At 45.9% G+C, this 16465-nt stretch overlaps 1 protein-coding gene across 1 annotated transcript in view; it reads right to left on the bottom strand.

Moving 5' to 3' along the window:
* EGFLAM (EGF like, fibronectin type III and laminin G domains) overlaps positions 1 to 16465 on the bottom strand; it is a 178729-nt gene that overhangs the window by 100358 nt on the left and 61906 nt on the right. Inside the window, exons 2-6 of the mRNA XM_055325869.1 lie at positions 15897 to 16006; positions 14752 to 14835; positions 11979 to 12005; positions 3337 to 3454; positions 1941 to 2076 (exon numbers count right to left, since the gene is read on the bottom strand). Of these exons, the coding sequence (XP_055181844.1) occupies positions 1941 to 2076; positions 3337 to 3454; positions 11979 to 12005; positions 14752 to 14835; positions 15897 to 16006 (475 nt within the window). The remainder of the gene's footprint in view (positions 1 to 1940; positions 2077 to 3336; positions 3455 to 11978; positions 12006 to 14751; positions 14836 to 15896; positions 16007 to 16465) is intronic.

Genomic DNA, 16465 nt, shown 5'->3' with positions numbered 1-16465 from the left:
AGCCGACGTTTAGGACTTGCAGTGTTTCGTGTTTAACTACTACCAGAACCAGGATTAGAATCTTTTCCATTCCAGGCACACTCCAGCTTTGCCTACCAAGTTTGTTAAACAGCAGGTTTGTAGATTAACCTCAATGATGAACATCGGTCTGGAGCTTTGCAGTGGGCATCTTTTTTTTTTCCCCCCTTAATTTTCCCAGCATCTGTTCTTTCCTTTTTTCATCAATAGCGCCATAGGTTTCCTCTGAGAAACCAATCCTTCTAAACTCTCTCAATGCATGTACTTCAGGTGTGAAAGATGCACCAGTCCTTAGTTCCAGAGCTCAGAAAATGACAAATGCCAGGTCAGTAAGTGTACCCCCTCCCCGCCCACAGTGATTGGCTCAGAGAAGAGGGAGGAACCCAAGCCTGGCCCCTTAGAGTGCACACTGAGACTCCAATGGGTTCACGGAGAAATGGCCACCCTTTTCCAGTTGGGAGTTACACGAGTGGATGGCAAGTTTTCGGTGCCAACTGGCCATCTTGCCACCACACCAGAAAAGCATGAAAATGAAGTCAATAAAGGGGAAAGCAGAACACAGAGATGGATGGAGACAAATGACTACTTTGGCACTGATGAGATCTTCCCTGAATCAAGATTTGCCCTGGACTTTAGAGTCACAGGAGCCACTACATGACCGCCTCACCCTCTAGCCTTCTGCCACTTGCAAGTCAAACATGTCCTGCCTGAAACGAGCTCCGTACTCAAGCATTTGAGACACTCTGCACAGTACTTCTCTGAAGAAACAAGAATCTATTTTCCACTCCGGAGGAATAGGCAAGGAAGTCAAGCCACAGAGCAGAGTTCGTCAAAACCTTGGCAAAACCACTGGGTCCCAGCTTCAGAGAGCCTCAGGAATGAGGTGCTGGACTAGTTTCTTGCTGAATCCACGAAGCAGCAGACCTCCGAGAGACCCCACCACCGTTAATGTAGAGAACACTAATTCCACAGACATTGCATGCATGAGCCAGCTCTTCGGTTCGTACTCCAACCACCACTAGAGCTCAGAGGAAGGGGCTTCGATTGGGAATTCCTCTTGCTTGGTGTGTGTGTGTATGTGTGTATGTGGGCAGGGGCATGTGGGCATTGTTTTTGTTTTGTTTATTTATTTTTGCTTACAATTACATAGCAGCATTGAGAATCCATGTTTTCGTATCTGGAAGCTTAAGCAAGAATTCCTCATCACTCTTCTATCCTCTGATAAGCCGAATAATGAGAACTGGTGGGGTAGATGAGAGAAAAAAGTGGAAACCAAACCAAGAGATCTGCCCCACCGCAATAAGGATGTGGACAAATAATGACTTATATTTGCTTGTGTTCCCTCTCCCTCTAGAAAAATCACCATCAAATATTTACTTCAAGTATAATGTTCCAAAGCCAAGGAGGCATGCTTCAAGCTTGAAATGCAAGCAGGCTCATTGGCAATTGATGCCTCAGGAGTTCTCAAAGCCTAGGATAGTCCTGATGGTGGAGGAGTGATGAGGATGTGGTTAAGGTGAGTGCTGGGTTTACCAGATGACTCGGCTCTGAATAGGCATGGGACAGGTGCTGGCCCAGGGACAGAGTATAAATATAGGTCTTCAAGCTTTTGTCATCTCTTTTTAAGACTTTATTTATTTGTGAGAGAGAGAGAGCATGAGCAGCAGGAGAGGCAGAAGAAGAGAGAAAGAGAGCAGATTCCGCACTGAACAGGGTGCCTGATGTAGGACTCTATCCCAGGACCCTGGGGTCATGACCTGAGCCAAAGGCAGATGCTTAACCGACTGAGCCACGCAGGTGCCCCTCTTTTGTCATCTCTTAAATACACATGCAGTGGAGACCACTTGCCATGTAGTATTCTGTTGTGCTTGGAGTACCTGAGGTCGATACACACAGCTCTTGAACGTGACACACAAACTTACCTAATGAATTCCACAGAATAGTACTGAATGGGAGAGCTTCCTTCACTCTTTCCCGGTTTCCAAGATAGGGCCACCTCAGAATCAGAGACCACAGTGATGTGCGGCTGCTGGGGTGCTGTTGGAGGCAGGCAGGAATCTAGGCGGGAGAGTGGACACCTAGAGTTGGCTATGGTCTTTGCTGTTGGAAACTTTTAATATATAAAGAGCCCGGGTGCTTCCTACAGCCTAAACATCTGTGTTCAGAACAGCCTCAAAATTCAAACCAAACAAACATTAAAAAATAATCACAACTGGATTCACCATGTAAGGTTTGAGATAACGAGAGCTGGTCTTCCCTTCTTTCCCCAACCCCTTGACTAAAAATCCAACTAAATTATGAGCACACCATTGGCCCTGGAGCACACAATGGTGTGTTAAAACCCTCAACTATACTCCCACCTCCTAGCAACCTTTCATCTCTGTTTGCATGTCAGAATTGACACCTGCAAGGAAAATTAAATGCATAGCATTACTGTCACTTATGTCCAATTTTTGTGTATGTGTGTGTGTGTGCATATGTGTGTGTTGCCCCAACATCAGAATGCATACCAATAATGGTAGGACATTTGGGACACGCCCTCATGTGTAAAGATAAAAGAGTCACCCACAATCCTATCAACCCAAGGAACCTGCTGTTATTATTTTCACATTCAAACTTTCACATCTCCCAGTCTTTATTTATAATATTGCTTATGCCAGAAACATTTCCCCTGCCATCTTGTTCTAGCAGAATCCTATGTAGTTTTCAAAGTTTGGGCCCAAAGTATGGACCTTTCTAAAACCCTCCCTGAGCCTTGGGGTGGAGGAGGTGCTCCCATCCAAGTGCTCCAGAGCCCAGAGCCCACTGTGAAGACCACGGACGTCCTGGAACTACTCACCTACCATTTGCTTCTCCCTCCACGATGAGCTTGTGAGTAATGATGATGGAGCCACCTTTGTGCCCCAGTGTCCAGCACAGTGCCACCTCAATGAGCCTTTGTTGGGTTCCCTCTGCCTATGACAGGTCTTCTCCCATTCCCCTTCCCCTTCCTGATTCCCACTTACTGGTCAGACCTTCACAAGTCGGCATCTCTCCAGAGAATTCTTACCTCACCCCTACATGGTGTCTCCCTTTACATGTTCTTACAGCAACATATAGCATTTACCACAGTCTATGACTACACGCTAAGGAGGTAATATCTTGACCCACCCCATTAAGTTCCAGGAGGGCAAAGGCTGTGCCTGTTTTTGTTCCCCACCAGAGCCTACCACAGTGGCTGGCACATAGTAGCAGGTCCTCACTGATATATACCAAGTGAAGGAATGAATGAACAGCACCCATTGCTTTTCTACTCTGAGTGAATTGAACCTGTTTTACCTTGGGGCAAAGTGGTAACATACTGAGGAGAGCTAAGCCGCCCTTTGACAGTCTGGCTGTAAGCTGCTACGGTCACTCGATATTCAGTGCCTGGCTTCAAATCTCCAATCACTTCCTCCTGTCAATAACCAAACAGGAAATGCGTCAATGACCAGAAGTTCTTTTAGAGCAGAACCAGACAATTTCCATAAGGGTTGCATCTCGAGGCTCCTGTGAAGCTGCTTGGATAGAGATTATACTGGCTTCTCTAGGATTGCCCAAGTTTTAAAATTTGCAAAGAGGAAAACACCATCACATATTCCCTCCAACTAGAAAATTACCCTTTATAGGAATCTATCCACTGTTCTAGAACTAAGCCTCAGTCGCCCTATCAGATCTTGCTTTTAACGTTTGAGTTCTTTGATCAGAGTACTGAGCTGCTAAAATTCAAGTAACAATCTTTTCCAGGGTTGGAATCCACGGGTTCATTCTCTCCATTTGCATGTCACAGATGCTCAGAGACTAGCCACAACAGCAAACTGAGGTCTTGATTTGTACCAATAATGTAGGGACTCAAACTTTGGTTCTCAAATTTTAAACTGCATCAGAATCACCAGGAGGACTTCTTACATTGCAGGGCCTGCCCTCCTCCCTCCCCACCCACTGTCCCTCTTCCCTGGCCCCCAGGGTTTCTGATTCAGTACATCTGGGAAGGGGCCAGAGGATTTGCATTTCTGAGAAGTTTCCAAGTGCTGCTACTGGTCCCCAGACTCCACATTGACGAAAGATATATATGAACTTCACTGCACAGATGTCCCTGACCAGAAGGCCCCAGCTGAAGAAGACTTGTGCCACTTTAGGCTTTGGCAAAAGCAACATGCCCATGGGGTTATGGTGCTAAATAGTACATGGGAGTCTGGGTCCCATCAATCCCAGCACACTACCATGGAAAAGACACAGGCTCTGGAATCAACCAATCCTGGGCCTGAATCCTGATTCTGCCACTGAGTGCTAGTTGTGGCCTTGATATCAACCCCCAAGCCTCAGCTTCCTCTTCTGTAAAACGGAGTTGATGTATGACTATCTCACATAGCTATCATACCTGGGATAACGTGTGTAAAGTACCTGGTACCGAGGATATCGTCAAGAAATGGGTTGTAATGATTACCATCTTGAATGTAGGAGGCCCCTCCTCTTCCCTGCTTACCTCGGTTCTCCCACTCCTCCGAGGTCCAAACCTTCCCCATGACACCTGACCACACAGACCTGATCTTACCCCACCAACTGTTGTGCCACTAATTTAGTACTTTTATATACTACAAATTATGTCTCTTTCTCCTATGGCATGGTGAGCCACTGGAGAGCAGGGATCCTGTCTCGTATCTCTTCACGACCTCCTCTGCAGATGATCAGACATTCATTGTTGCTAAGGACAATTCACCCGCTGATCAAGAAAAAACTTTTTATTTTTTTTATTTTTATTTATTTATGATAGTCACACACAGAGAGAGAGAGAGAGAGGCAAAGACACAGGCAGAGGGAGAAGCAGGCTCCATGCACTGGGAGCCCGACGTGGGACTCGATCCCGGGTCTCCAGGATCACGCCCTGGGCCAAAGGCAGGCGCCAAACCTCTGCGCCACCCAGGGATCCCAAGAAAAAACTTTTTAAAAGGATTCAACAAAGAGTTGTGGAATACTCAGGACAGTAGTCCTTAACCTGAGTGCACGTTAGAATCACTAAGAAATACCGGCACCTGGGCTCCACTCCAGGCTACTTCCATCAGAATCTTTGGGGCCCCTAGGTGGTTCAGTGGTTGAGTGTCTACCTTTGGCTCAGGGCATGATCCCGGGGTCCGGGGATCCCTGTAGGGAGCCTGCTTCTCCTTCTGCCTATGGCTCTGCCTCTCTCCCTATGTCTCTCATGAATAAATAAATAAAATCATTAAAAAAAAAAAAGGATCCATGGAAGGCAGGGCCCTGGTGTCAGTATAAAGCTCTCAGCTGAGGCTAATGGGCATCCAGGTGTACAAATGCCTGGTCCAGGGCCTGGCTCATCCCCTGTGCTCTGAATTCCATCTATTGCCCCCCTTCTCCTGTAACTCCCTCCCCCCCCACCTACCCAGTTCTGGTGTGATGTGAGTATTTATGCTGCTCAAGTCTCTCCCACCTTAAGAATGGTCACTATTCCCCTGGCACCCATGTGCCCACTCCCTCTCCACAGGGGCAACTTTCTTAAAGGAGCTGTCTCACTTCCTCACCTCTTATTCACCCCTCACCAGGCCTCTCTGTGCTACAAACCTACTGAGCTGTTCTTACCAAAATTACCACACAGTTTTGTAGTAAATCCAATGGGAATGACTCTCTGTACTTGACTTTGTGTATCTTTCAATCCTGTTGCCTACCCTTGCTTCCTAAATTTCTTGGTTCCCTTAGAAGCCATGACTCTGCTCCTCCTTGGTCTCCTACTTCTCTCATTGCTCCTTCTCAATATCCTCCATGCATTCCCCATTCTCTGCTTGCCCCACTGGTGTTGGTTTTTCTCAGGGAGTCATCCTTTGCCATCTTACTCTCTCACTCTGTAGTCTTGCTTGAGTAAGCTCATCTACTACTTTCTTAGCTTCGAGCACCACCTTCACTTGACACCTCCCAAATCTGCCTCTCAGCTCTGACCTGCCTCTTGACATCTAGATGTGGGTTTGCAACTGCCTCTAGAACTTCTCTACCAAACCCCTACTGTTCAACATAACCAAAGCTCAACTAACCGCTTCTCCTCCTGCTACTAAAAACAAAATAAGAAATTGCTTCTCCTCTTGTGTTTGCCCTCTCGTTACCCAAACCACAAATTCTTGACACTTTCTTCTCTGTGTTCATCCCTCCTCTCTAACCACCATTCAGCCAGTTACCAAGTCCGTCACCAGGACTCTTTTGTGTCACTTGAATCTGTTTAGGCCATCTTGTCCTCATAAACACAAGTCCAAGTCCTCATAATTATGACAGTGATTTCCAATATTCCGATTCTCCCTGCCACCCATGCTGCCTACACCACCAGTGTAGACTTCACCTGCTACAGTGATTTTATCTTCCTAAACCTCAAATATGAGCGTGTCACTTCCCATTTTACAATCTCCTTAGAGGGATGCCTGGATGGCTCAGCGGTTCAGTGTCTGCCTTTGGCTCAGGGTGTGATCCTGGGGTCCCAGGATTGAGTCCCACATCGGACTCCCTACATGGAGCCTGCTTCTCCCTCTGCCTATGTCTCTGCCTCTCTCTGTGTGTGTCTCTCATGAATAAATAAATAAAATCTTAAAAAATAAATAAAATCCCCTTAAAATAGCATAGTTGCAGCCCCCTGTCTATCCTTTCAGCATCATCTCATGTCCCCTACTTTCCTTGCATTCTATATTCCAGTCATACTTAAGAACTTGGCAGGGCTCAAATTTATACCATTCAATTCCTTGCCTCTGGGCCTTTGAACCTGCTGCTCTGTCTCCATGAAATGCCCTTTTCTCCCACACTTGCCTGGCTCACCCCCTGCTCATCCTTCATGACTCAATTCAGCTGAGACATTACCTCACTTCTCTGACCCCCCAGCCTCCAGTCTGGGGAGGCGCTCCTTCTCTATGCTTCCCTGGTGTCCTTGGTGAACCTCCATCTTAGCACCACTCACCTTAGATTTTAATTGTCTATTTGTCACCTTCTCCCCACCCACTTGAGGACAGGAGCAAGTTCTTACTCCTCTGGCAACTGAAAGCTTAGTGAAGTATTACCAGACAGGTAGCAAATGCTCAAGCAATGCTCCTTTGATGAATGAATAAATAAAGGAAGCAAAGTGAATGAATGAAAGAAAGAAACCAAATCAAGGTGTCCAACAGAAGCAGGTGACCTCGTCAAGAACTAGCTTCTACTGCTGACCCCTCCATCTTGGTTAACAGCCTCAGCACCCTTGTCCCAGGCCCTGGGGTTGGCAACTCCAGAGACAGGCTGACTTTCTCTTACTCACCTCCCTCCAGCCATCTCCATGTGCCTTTCATACCTGCTGCCTTCCTCCACTTCCTCTGAATCCTTACCTTGCCATTTCTACAGCCTCCCTGAGGGGGTCTGTCTCCAATCCTCCCCTCCTTTCCTCTCTGCCCCACTCTATCCTCCATGCAGCTGCACAAGGGGTCTTGGCTGAACATATGGCAGCCCCCTGCCTGCCCTAACTCCCTCCATCTGTGCATCCCAGTTCCACTATCTGTCCTCTCATTCCATATCAAGTCGGAGATTAAGAGACTGGAGGTAGCAGGTGGATATAAGGCTTCCCACTTCCCTCCCAGTAGCCATGCCCCAGCTCTTCCCATGAGAGCAAAAATACACTTTCAAACCAATGCCCTCACAGCCTTTTGCTTTAGGATCTTTTCCCCCTGTGAAGTCCTTATGCTGGATGACCTATGGGAGGAGTGCTATGGTTATAGATTATTATAGATATTAGCTATAAGCCAATCCCAAATACAGCCACAATATTACCATGGATTGTGTTTTTTCTTTGTTCCAGGAACACATAGTCTGATTTAATTCTTCCTTCAGTCCTATGAGGTAGATATCACTCCTACTTTACTTACAGAGGAGAAAACAGAATCCCTGAAAGGTTAATGATTTGCTCAAGAACATAAACTTATTAAGTAACAAAATGGAGATTTGAAATCTGCTTTGTTTGACTCCAAAGCCCAAGTTCTAATTTGATAATACAGGTTACAGAAAATATTAAATAAAATAGTAAATAATATTTAAATCAATAGACACTTATCATAAATACTAAAGACCAGATTATTATTTTATCCACAAACTTGGAAGTTTATGTACTGAAAATTTAGAAGTTATCACTGAAAACCAAGAGACATTAGACTTGCCAAAGTTGCTTATGTAGATTAAAGAACTAATTCTTGGGATGCCCCAGGTGGCTCAGCGCTTGGGCATCTGCCTTTGGCTCAGAGCATGATCCCTAGATCCAGGATCCCGCATGGAGCCTGCTTATCCCTCTGCCTATGTCTCTGCTTCTCTCTCTGTGTGTGTCTCTCATGAATAAATAAAGAAAACCTTTAAAAAAAAGTAAAAAACAAAACTAAACTATAAACACTAATTCTTTATTAGATATGGAAGATCAGCACTGCCTTTAGCCCAGGTATATTCTGATAGATAGATAGGTAAAAGGTGACCCTTCCAGAAGCCAATTATTTCCAGTCTTTTCCTGTTTTGACCAGCTGATTAACAGGCATAAGGAAGTGAGGGTCAAGGGCATGGAGGAGCTGGGGCCATGGATAGGGGAACTGCACTCAATGATTTAACCAACACTTCTTCCTCTGACATCAATCCTCCCAAATGTAATCTCTCACTATACTGTGACTAGTGATAACCCTTGGATTATTTTTAAAAATACCATATAATTCCACAAACCTTCTATTTCTATCTTTAAATGTTCTATAATCACTTGCATCAAACTAGACAAGACAGTGTATATGTTCTTTTTGAAATTAAAAAACTCAGCATTTTGTTACCTGGTGAAAGTTTGAGAACAAGTCTAAATGCTTCTCTCTTGGCTTTTGTTTCTACACAAGATGGTGAGAAATAGTGAGAGAAATTGCTTTTATGAAGAGTCCAGAGTAAATTCAACAGTCTTCATTGGGCCCTTCTCACACCTTTTTTGGGGGGCTGAGGAGGCAAAGCTGGATGGTTTGCTGCAAAATAATCCTGCTTTGTGTTTGCCTAGCCCTTTCTAAAATGAAAACCCCCCAAATCTGCCCCCTTTGTCTTCTCAATACCCTCACTGGTTGGCATGTGATCAGAGAATTTACATCTATAGCAGAGAAAAAGCAAGGCTAGTTAGTTCACTAAGTCCAAGAAGAAAGCTCAATGCCATGTGTAACACAACGATGGGTCTGGTTTCCCTCATCAGACACATGATAACATAATATGCTTCTAGTTGCCCAACTCTCAAACACAGCATATCAAATTTTTAGGCTAGCACCTTGTTTTTCAGATGTCCAACTGCCTTTTCCACATCTGCTGTATGGGTCTCATTCCTCCATTCACAGTCTATGACAGGGATGACTGTCCCCCATATCTATTCTCTCCTTTCTTTTTTTTTTTTAAGATTTTATTTATTTATTTATTCGAGAGAGAGAGAGAGGCAGAGACACAGGCAGAAGAGAGAAGCAGGCTCCATGCGGGGAGCCCAACATGGGACTTGATCCCTGGTCTCCAGGATCACACCCTGAGCTGAAGGCAGGCACTAAACTGCTGAGCCACCCAGGCTGCCCCTCTCCTTTCTTATAATAGAATCCTTGTATATTAGTTAGGCCATCACCACTCACAGACTACATTTTCCAGCATCCCTTGGCCATGTGGCCAAAATCTGTCCAGTAGAATTTGAGTTAAAATGCTGAGGGCAATTTCTGAGTTATCCCTTATTAGAAAGGGCCATCCTTGTTCTCTTTTCTCTTTTCCAAATCTATTGGCTACAATGTGGATGTGCCAGTGAGCCAATTTGGACCATGGGAAAGTAGACCAGAATGGTTGGCAGAGCAATGAGATGGAAGAATTCTGGGTTTCTGACAGAGAGAAGCCACCAAAACTGGTTATAACCAAACAGGTTACATCAGGAAGGAAACATGAATGAACATTTTGTTAGGATCACTATTATCTTGGCATTTTGGACTGTTAGACTTTTATTCTAATTAATATATGACCCAATGTATAAAAACAATCTGGATAGCTACATACAAGGAGCCCCTAAAAAGCTGAAACTACTCTTAACTGAATACCTCTTTGCAACAATAAAACCATGTGCAATAACTCTAAACTTAAATCTCTGACCCTGATTTCAGATTCCACCTTTATCCTCTTCCATGCCATACTTTTCTCCTACTGCTGGAAACCCAGGTCATTTGTTTCCAGAAATGAAGTTAGGTGTTGTCTTGCTTGCTAGTCCAAACAGGGAGCTACTACACCAAAAGGGCATCCAGTGAGCAGAGCTGAAAGAAAGCATAAAGTGGGAGCACACTGGACCAGGAGCCAGGAGACCCAGGTTCTGCTGCCAAATAGCTTTGTGATTTTGGAGATGCCACTTAACTTCTCTGGGCCAAAGTTTCAACACCAAAATTCTATGAGTGCTCTAAAATGACCTTGTTGGTAGCTAATAACCTTGGATTCGACTACACAGTTGACTCTACAAGTCGAGACTGGGCCTTGGTTGGGAACATCTAACATCATCATTACATGAAAGGCACCAAAGAAACAGAGAAGTACTATCTTCCAAACACACTTTTTTTCAATGGCCCTGAGGAAAGCTGTGCAGGTCAGAGGGGAGGGAAGAGTTGGGGGGATTCTATTCCCTGAGTAGTTACAGAAGGCTAGAAAGTATCTTTCAGAGTTGCATAGGAAGGGCAGCAATGACTGTGAGGCTGCACAAATCTTCCTGGTATGGGTCTGTCCTATGTACTGCAGGGAAAGCAGCATCCCTGAAGCTTGTCCATGAAAATGTCCATTCAGTGTCCATATGCCCCATAGGAAACAAAGGAACCCCCAGTTGGGAACCATTACTAGGTCACCCCTTCATTTTACAGTCAAACAGAGATTCAAAGGGGCTCTGTAACCTTGTCCAAGATGACCTTGGCTGTGATGGCAGACCTGGGACTCCATGCAAGTCTCATGATTCCTGCCTACATTTTCTCTCTCTAACCTTGGGGAAGACACAAATGCAAACACTGTTTTGGGTCAACCAGACCAGCAGACTCCAAAGCAGGGTGATGGTGCATCCCCCTAGATGAGCAAGACAATTCTCTGAGATGCCAGAAGAAAAGAACGTTCTATTTCTATTTTCTATTTTATCTCCTCCTTTAAGATTCTGTGGAACTTATAAAGTACACAACATATCAGTAGAGTAGCATATGTATAAGTACGTAAATATACATATACATAGGTACATAGTCAAATATTTTTTCATCAGAAGCTGATGGTATGAATGATCAGAAAGTGTATGGAGCCCACCAGCTGAAACACTTGCTTCTATTTCCAACACTAAAATATGACCAAATTCCCCAGGTTGGCTTGACTACTTATTTTTCCAGGTTGAAACCTACAGGTTATTCTTCTAAGAAAAAACAGCTAAGTGTCAAGTGCTAACCAAATCAGAAGCCTCCATACAGGCAGATCACTAAAGGATACAACCAGCGGTCAACCCCATCTTCTGCTACCGTTGAATCTAGCAAGTCAAGCAGTTTGAGGTGAGTTGGTCCTGCCTTATTGGGAAGGTCTGGAATTGTTAGAGGAAGTGAGGACAGGAGAGGAAGAGGAGGGTGAGGGAACCACCCCGGCAGCGGTGCTCATTCGTTTAAATAAATCCTTTCCTTTTCAGTCTTTTTCACCTAGTTTGGGAATGGAGCTTAAATTACTTCAACCTTTAAAAATGCTCCTCTTAACCTTACTCTGCCATGTGAGACGAAGCAGCACAGAAGAGAATAAAAGCAACTTCTTTCTAAATGATTAAAAATTCATCTGCTATACTCTATGGTCACTGCTTACTCCAGAACGAAGCACTCTCCCTTAGGCCTTAATCATTATGAGCAAGATGCGGGAAAATCAACATTTCGATGAAAAGAGACCCCCAGAATCTGAAGCATACTTACAAAAATCACTGGATGATCAGACTGTCCCTGCAGAGGAGGGAGAAAAAAAAACAACAACCATGAAAGAAAGGAAAACTTAGAGGTCAAAAAATGAACCTGGACAATAGCCACCACCCCCCCACCCCCAATCTTCTACAGACAGCCACGGGCAGCAAACTCACAGTGTCCCGTCTGAGTTCTGCTGACACTCACTCAGCTCTTGTTCCTTGCCATTGGTGATGCTGAGGTTTCCACATCCACGACCCCATTTAATGATGGCAGCAGCCTCATGCTATAGGCTGATATGATACAGGACACGTGCCCAAACTGTCTCTGTCACGACACCTTTGCTGTCTCTGGATTATTTTTACAGCACTTCTAATGCCAAAGAAACGCCTAAGTGTTCCATTTTTTCAGTAGTTATACCCAAACAACCTGGCAGTAGTAGTTCACACACTTGTTACCTTTCCCTTTGAAAAGCTGCAACATTCCGCAGTGCCCCCTGTGAGTTTGCTGCAGAGCCCTGGAGCACCCTGGCACACCGTTTGGAAACCCCACAGATACTACCTGTAATAGAGATACTATTCGGATCCCTGTTTTGTCCATGGGGGAACTAAGTCCAGTAGGCCTAGCTTGCTGTAATACAGCCATCTGCAAGCAAGTCTCTGAACCCAGAACCCACCCTGTTATACCAGACCCCTCCCCTCCTCCCGACTCACTGCCCATTCCTTTCGATTTCACTGCCCCTCCCTCTCCTCTGCCTTTCCAGAAACTGCCCCTGCTTCAATTCTCAACCCCTAGTTCCACCATTTGTTCTTACACTAATCTCCCCCTCTTCAAAACTTCAGTCTGCCTATTAAGCAGCATGTTAACGACATCTGGTCTTCCAGCTGTTTATCAGCAAGAACGTGATTTTCCCAGTAAGATTGAAAGCTCCCCGAGAATAAGGACCCTGCGTTGTCCTATGCTGGGCATAAAGGAGCAACGAAGAAAGCTTGTTGAAATCAGCCAGGTATAATTTGATAGCCTCCTCCGATGCCTGGATGTAGTTAACATGAATATATTTAACATAAAGGCAATGATCATGAGGAATGGTCACCAACATCTATCTGGCTTCTTTACATTTTAAAACCAAAGGCTTGTACACACACCATTTTATTTGGAACTCACCACAGTGTAATTATTATACCCCTCTCATGGGAGAAAGGTAAGACTTGGCCAGGTTAGGGGACTGGTCAAAGTTACCCAACCTGTAGGTGCAGAAAGGGTGCCTGGAAGCCCAGGGTGCCTATTTCCCTCCTGGCCCTTTGCTTCATGTTTGCACCGCAGTGCCCTCCCCAGAGATGCCAGTGTTCAGCCCAGGTCCATGTGGTGGGGCTGCATGTGGGTTCCAGAGGCATTGTCGGGACTCCGAGACACCTGCCATCTGCACTGTGCCCTCGCTGCCTGGGCTGTGCTGCAGGCAGAGCAGTGAGCCACACTCCCTGCAGGACAGGAGGCTGGTGGCTGGGGACACTGCTGCCTCCCTGGTGGGGTCCAGGAACTCGCTGAAAGTTCCCATGCCGCCGAGGTGAGACAGAACTTCAATTAGTGGCTTCCTACGTGGGCTAAGTCAATCTCTCCTTTTAGGATAAAGTAAGCCATAGAGGTTGGGGCTGAGGACTTCTGGGGCAAACAAGGGCAGCTGGAGCAAAAGTCTGAGATTAAAAGCATACATGCAAGCTGCAGATGTGCATCGATCTCTGCTTTGTGAAGAGCTCGGGCAAAAATAGCCAGGGCAGGGTTCAGAAGTCAGTGTGCACTGGGTCTACAGTTGACTCTGTTACTCAATAATGTGCAATGTAGGGACAGTGATTTCACCCGTCTGAGGCCAGCATCCTTGTCCATAGAATGAGGTCATAGGATAGTTATGAAGATGAGATGGAAAAACAAAGGTAAAGCAGAGGAATAGTGCCTGGCAGGTAACAGATGCCCAGCAAGTGATCGCTACTCCTCCCGGCTGACAAACGGGTTTCTTGGCGCTGTGCCTAGCAGGCTCTTATGTAGGACTTGGAAGCACGGTCACCGCCACTGCCACCGCCACCCCGTTTCAGCGGCGTTCTGGGCACTGGTGCTAACTACTTGCAGAGCAATTCAAAAGGCTCTAGCTATAGGATAACTGCAGTAGAATGGGGAAGGAGGAGGAGAGTGGAGGAAAGGAACCAGAACATGCCTAAGGCAGAAAAAATCACCCAGATAGACCTTGACAGGAAAAGAAAAAAGACGGACAGGCAACAATTGGTTAGTAGAAGGACAGGGTGCCGAGCTCGGCAGGAAAAATAAACAACTTGGACCGTGTGAATATACATTTCAAATGACATCATTTTCTCCTGCGCTGTGTCTCCAGGTGGTTGGGAAGATACAAATGTGTCATCTTTCTTTATAAAGCTTTATTGGGATTTTTTAAAAAGTTGGAATTGAACTTCTTGAAGGAAAAATAGGGGGGGTGAAACAGCAGCTATAAGGTGGCTGCTCTGTGGCCTGATGAATGGGGTGGGTTGAGCCCAGGATGGAAGTGCTTACACCAGAACTCTTTCTTCACAAGGCTGTCTTCCTGGAGAGGGAGAGGCGTGTGATAAGGGAATGTGCACAAAAGGCACGTGTAAATTCCAGAGAATTCTGCAACATTAGTATTCCATCCACAGCTGCATACACGCACATGCACACACACACAGGATTGGAAATCCTTCTGCAACTGGCTGAAATGCCAAGCCCCGGTGTGCATCTGAGGGGCTGCCACGATGCAGACACTCACCATGGCCAGGCTGTCCTGGTTGAGCGACACGCTGTGGGATTGCTCCTGCAGGTATTTGTCCATGCCGACCTCAGAGAAGAAGACCTGGAAAAGAGGGAGGCATCCAGGCTGAGAGCAGGGCCAGCACTTCTCTACTAGGTCAGGGGCCTGTGGTTCTAGCTCCACTCACAGCCACAGGGGGTTCGAGGTTGGCCAACACCAGCTCCACTGCAAACATCAGCTCTACCTGGCAGGGCTTGCAAACTCAGGAGGAGGCCCAGGAGGAGGATCTGCATCAGTGAAGTGGGAAGGAGGGGGCTGGACCAAGCTCTCACTATTTTTCCCCAAACCATGACTTTCTCAGGTAATCTTCCATCATCCCACTTTTGATAAGTAACATGAGTTCAGAAACACATTTCTCTGCCTTCAGAAGACAAAAGGATAAGGGCCTATTTTTGGTGAAAGGGAGGCAGTAGGAGTAGTAGTTAGAGATCTGGGTGTAATGGGGAGTCGGGGTGGGGGAGGCTTCTGTCCCATTTAAAATGGGCAGCCCCCCTCCAGCAGGCTCGGGCCGTAGGAATGTGGACCCCTTGTGGCCAGCTCTCTGGATATTATTCCCAGAGACCTCAGAACTCCAAGTATTTATCTGAAATCTCCTAACTCCTAAAAGCTGACTAATTTTGAAAAACCCTGTACAAATGAGACATTTTGGTGAACTGAAAGGAACTCCTCCTGAAAGGTAGGAGCACATTCTCTGTTCCCTCCCCCACTCTGCCATCCATGTCTTTACTTTAATTCAGATTTTACAGTATTTTGTACCTGTTGACAGCATTCCACAGTGACTCTATTACTTCCCATGTGCCTGCTTCAGCCTCTGAACTTGACTGTGGGCAACCAGATAGCAGGACCCACATCTTCCGCTTAGTTTCTATTTTCCCATCCCTGAACAGAGTCAGGACTCTATAGATCCTAACTGAGTTCCAGGCACTGACAAATACCCTTACACCAGGGTAGCACTTCCTCTGGTTTTACGTAAGGAGACTGGGGCAGTTGTTAATAGGGGAGTGTTGATAGAAGGAGGCCATATAGAGGAGGAGCAAGGGTGGGAAGGGTGTGCAGTTACCCACTGATACCCACTATGGAAATCCCTGTGCCCCGGTACTCACAGTATACCCAATGATGGGGCTCTTGGGATGCCTTGGCATTTTCCACTGGATGCTGAAAGCTGTGCAGTTCAATGAGGACAGGATGATATCGAGAGGAGGCCCCACCTTGCCTGCCCCAAAGCAAAAAAGACCGTGTTAGAGGCTGCATGCATCCACCCTGAGTGTACTTGCAGATGCATAGCATACTTCAAGATGAGTCCACAGGACAGAAATGTAGACACCTCTCTGGCATGCCACACCTGTATCAGCTGACTTCACTGGAACTCTGCTATCCCCTCCTGATGTGGCAATGGTAGGGAAATCCGCCCAACTATTTCCCTCTGTCCCTTCTGTAACTTCTAACACCCCGGCGGCTGGCAAAGGAAGAGTGGGGGTAGCACAGACCAAACACTTCCGACTTGACTCTAGGAGCTTGGAATGTATTAAAGGAAGATGATGATTTGCCTTTCTTTTTACTTAGTAACATATATATGTTTTATAGGTATGTTGTATAGCTGTGTCTGTTTACATAATTCACTTATTATAGACATTATGCTCTTTCATCTCTACATTTTCTTGGTGTTCAGTAT

Source organism: Nyctereutes procyonoides, unplaced genomic scaffold, assembly GCF_905146905.1.
Source record: "Nyctereutes procyonoides isolate TBG_1078 unplaced genomic scaffold, NYPRO_anot_genome, whole genome shotgun sequence".
In the NCBI taxonomy this organism is placed as follows: Eukaryota; Metazoa; Chordata; class Mammalia; order Carnivora; family Canidae; genus Nyctereutes; species Nyctereutes procyonoides.
This window is presented reverse-complemented; position numbering and strand designations above follow the sequence as displayed.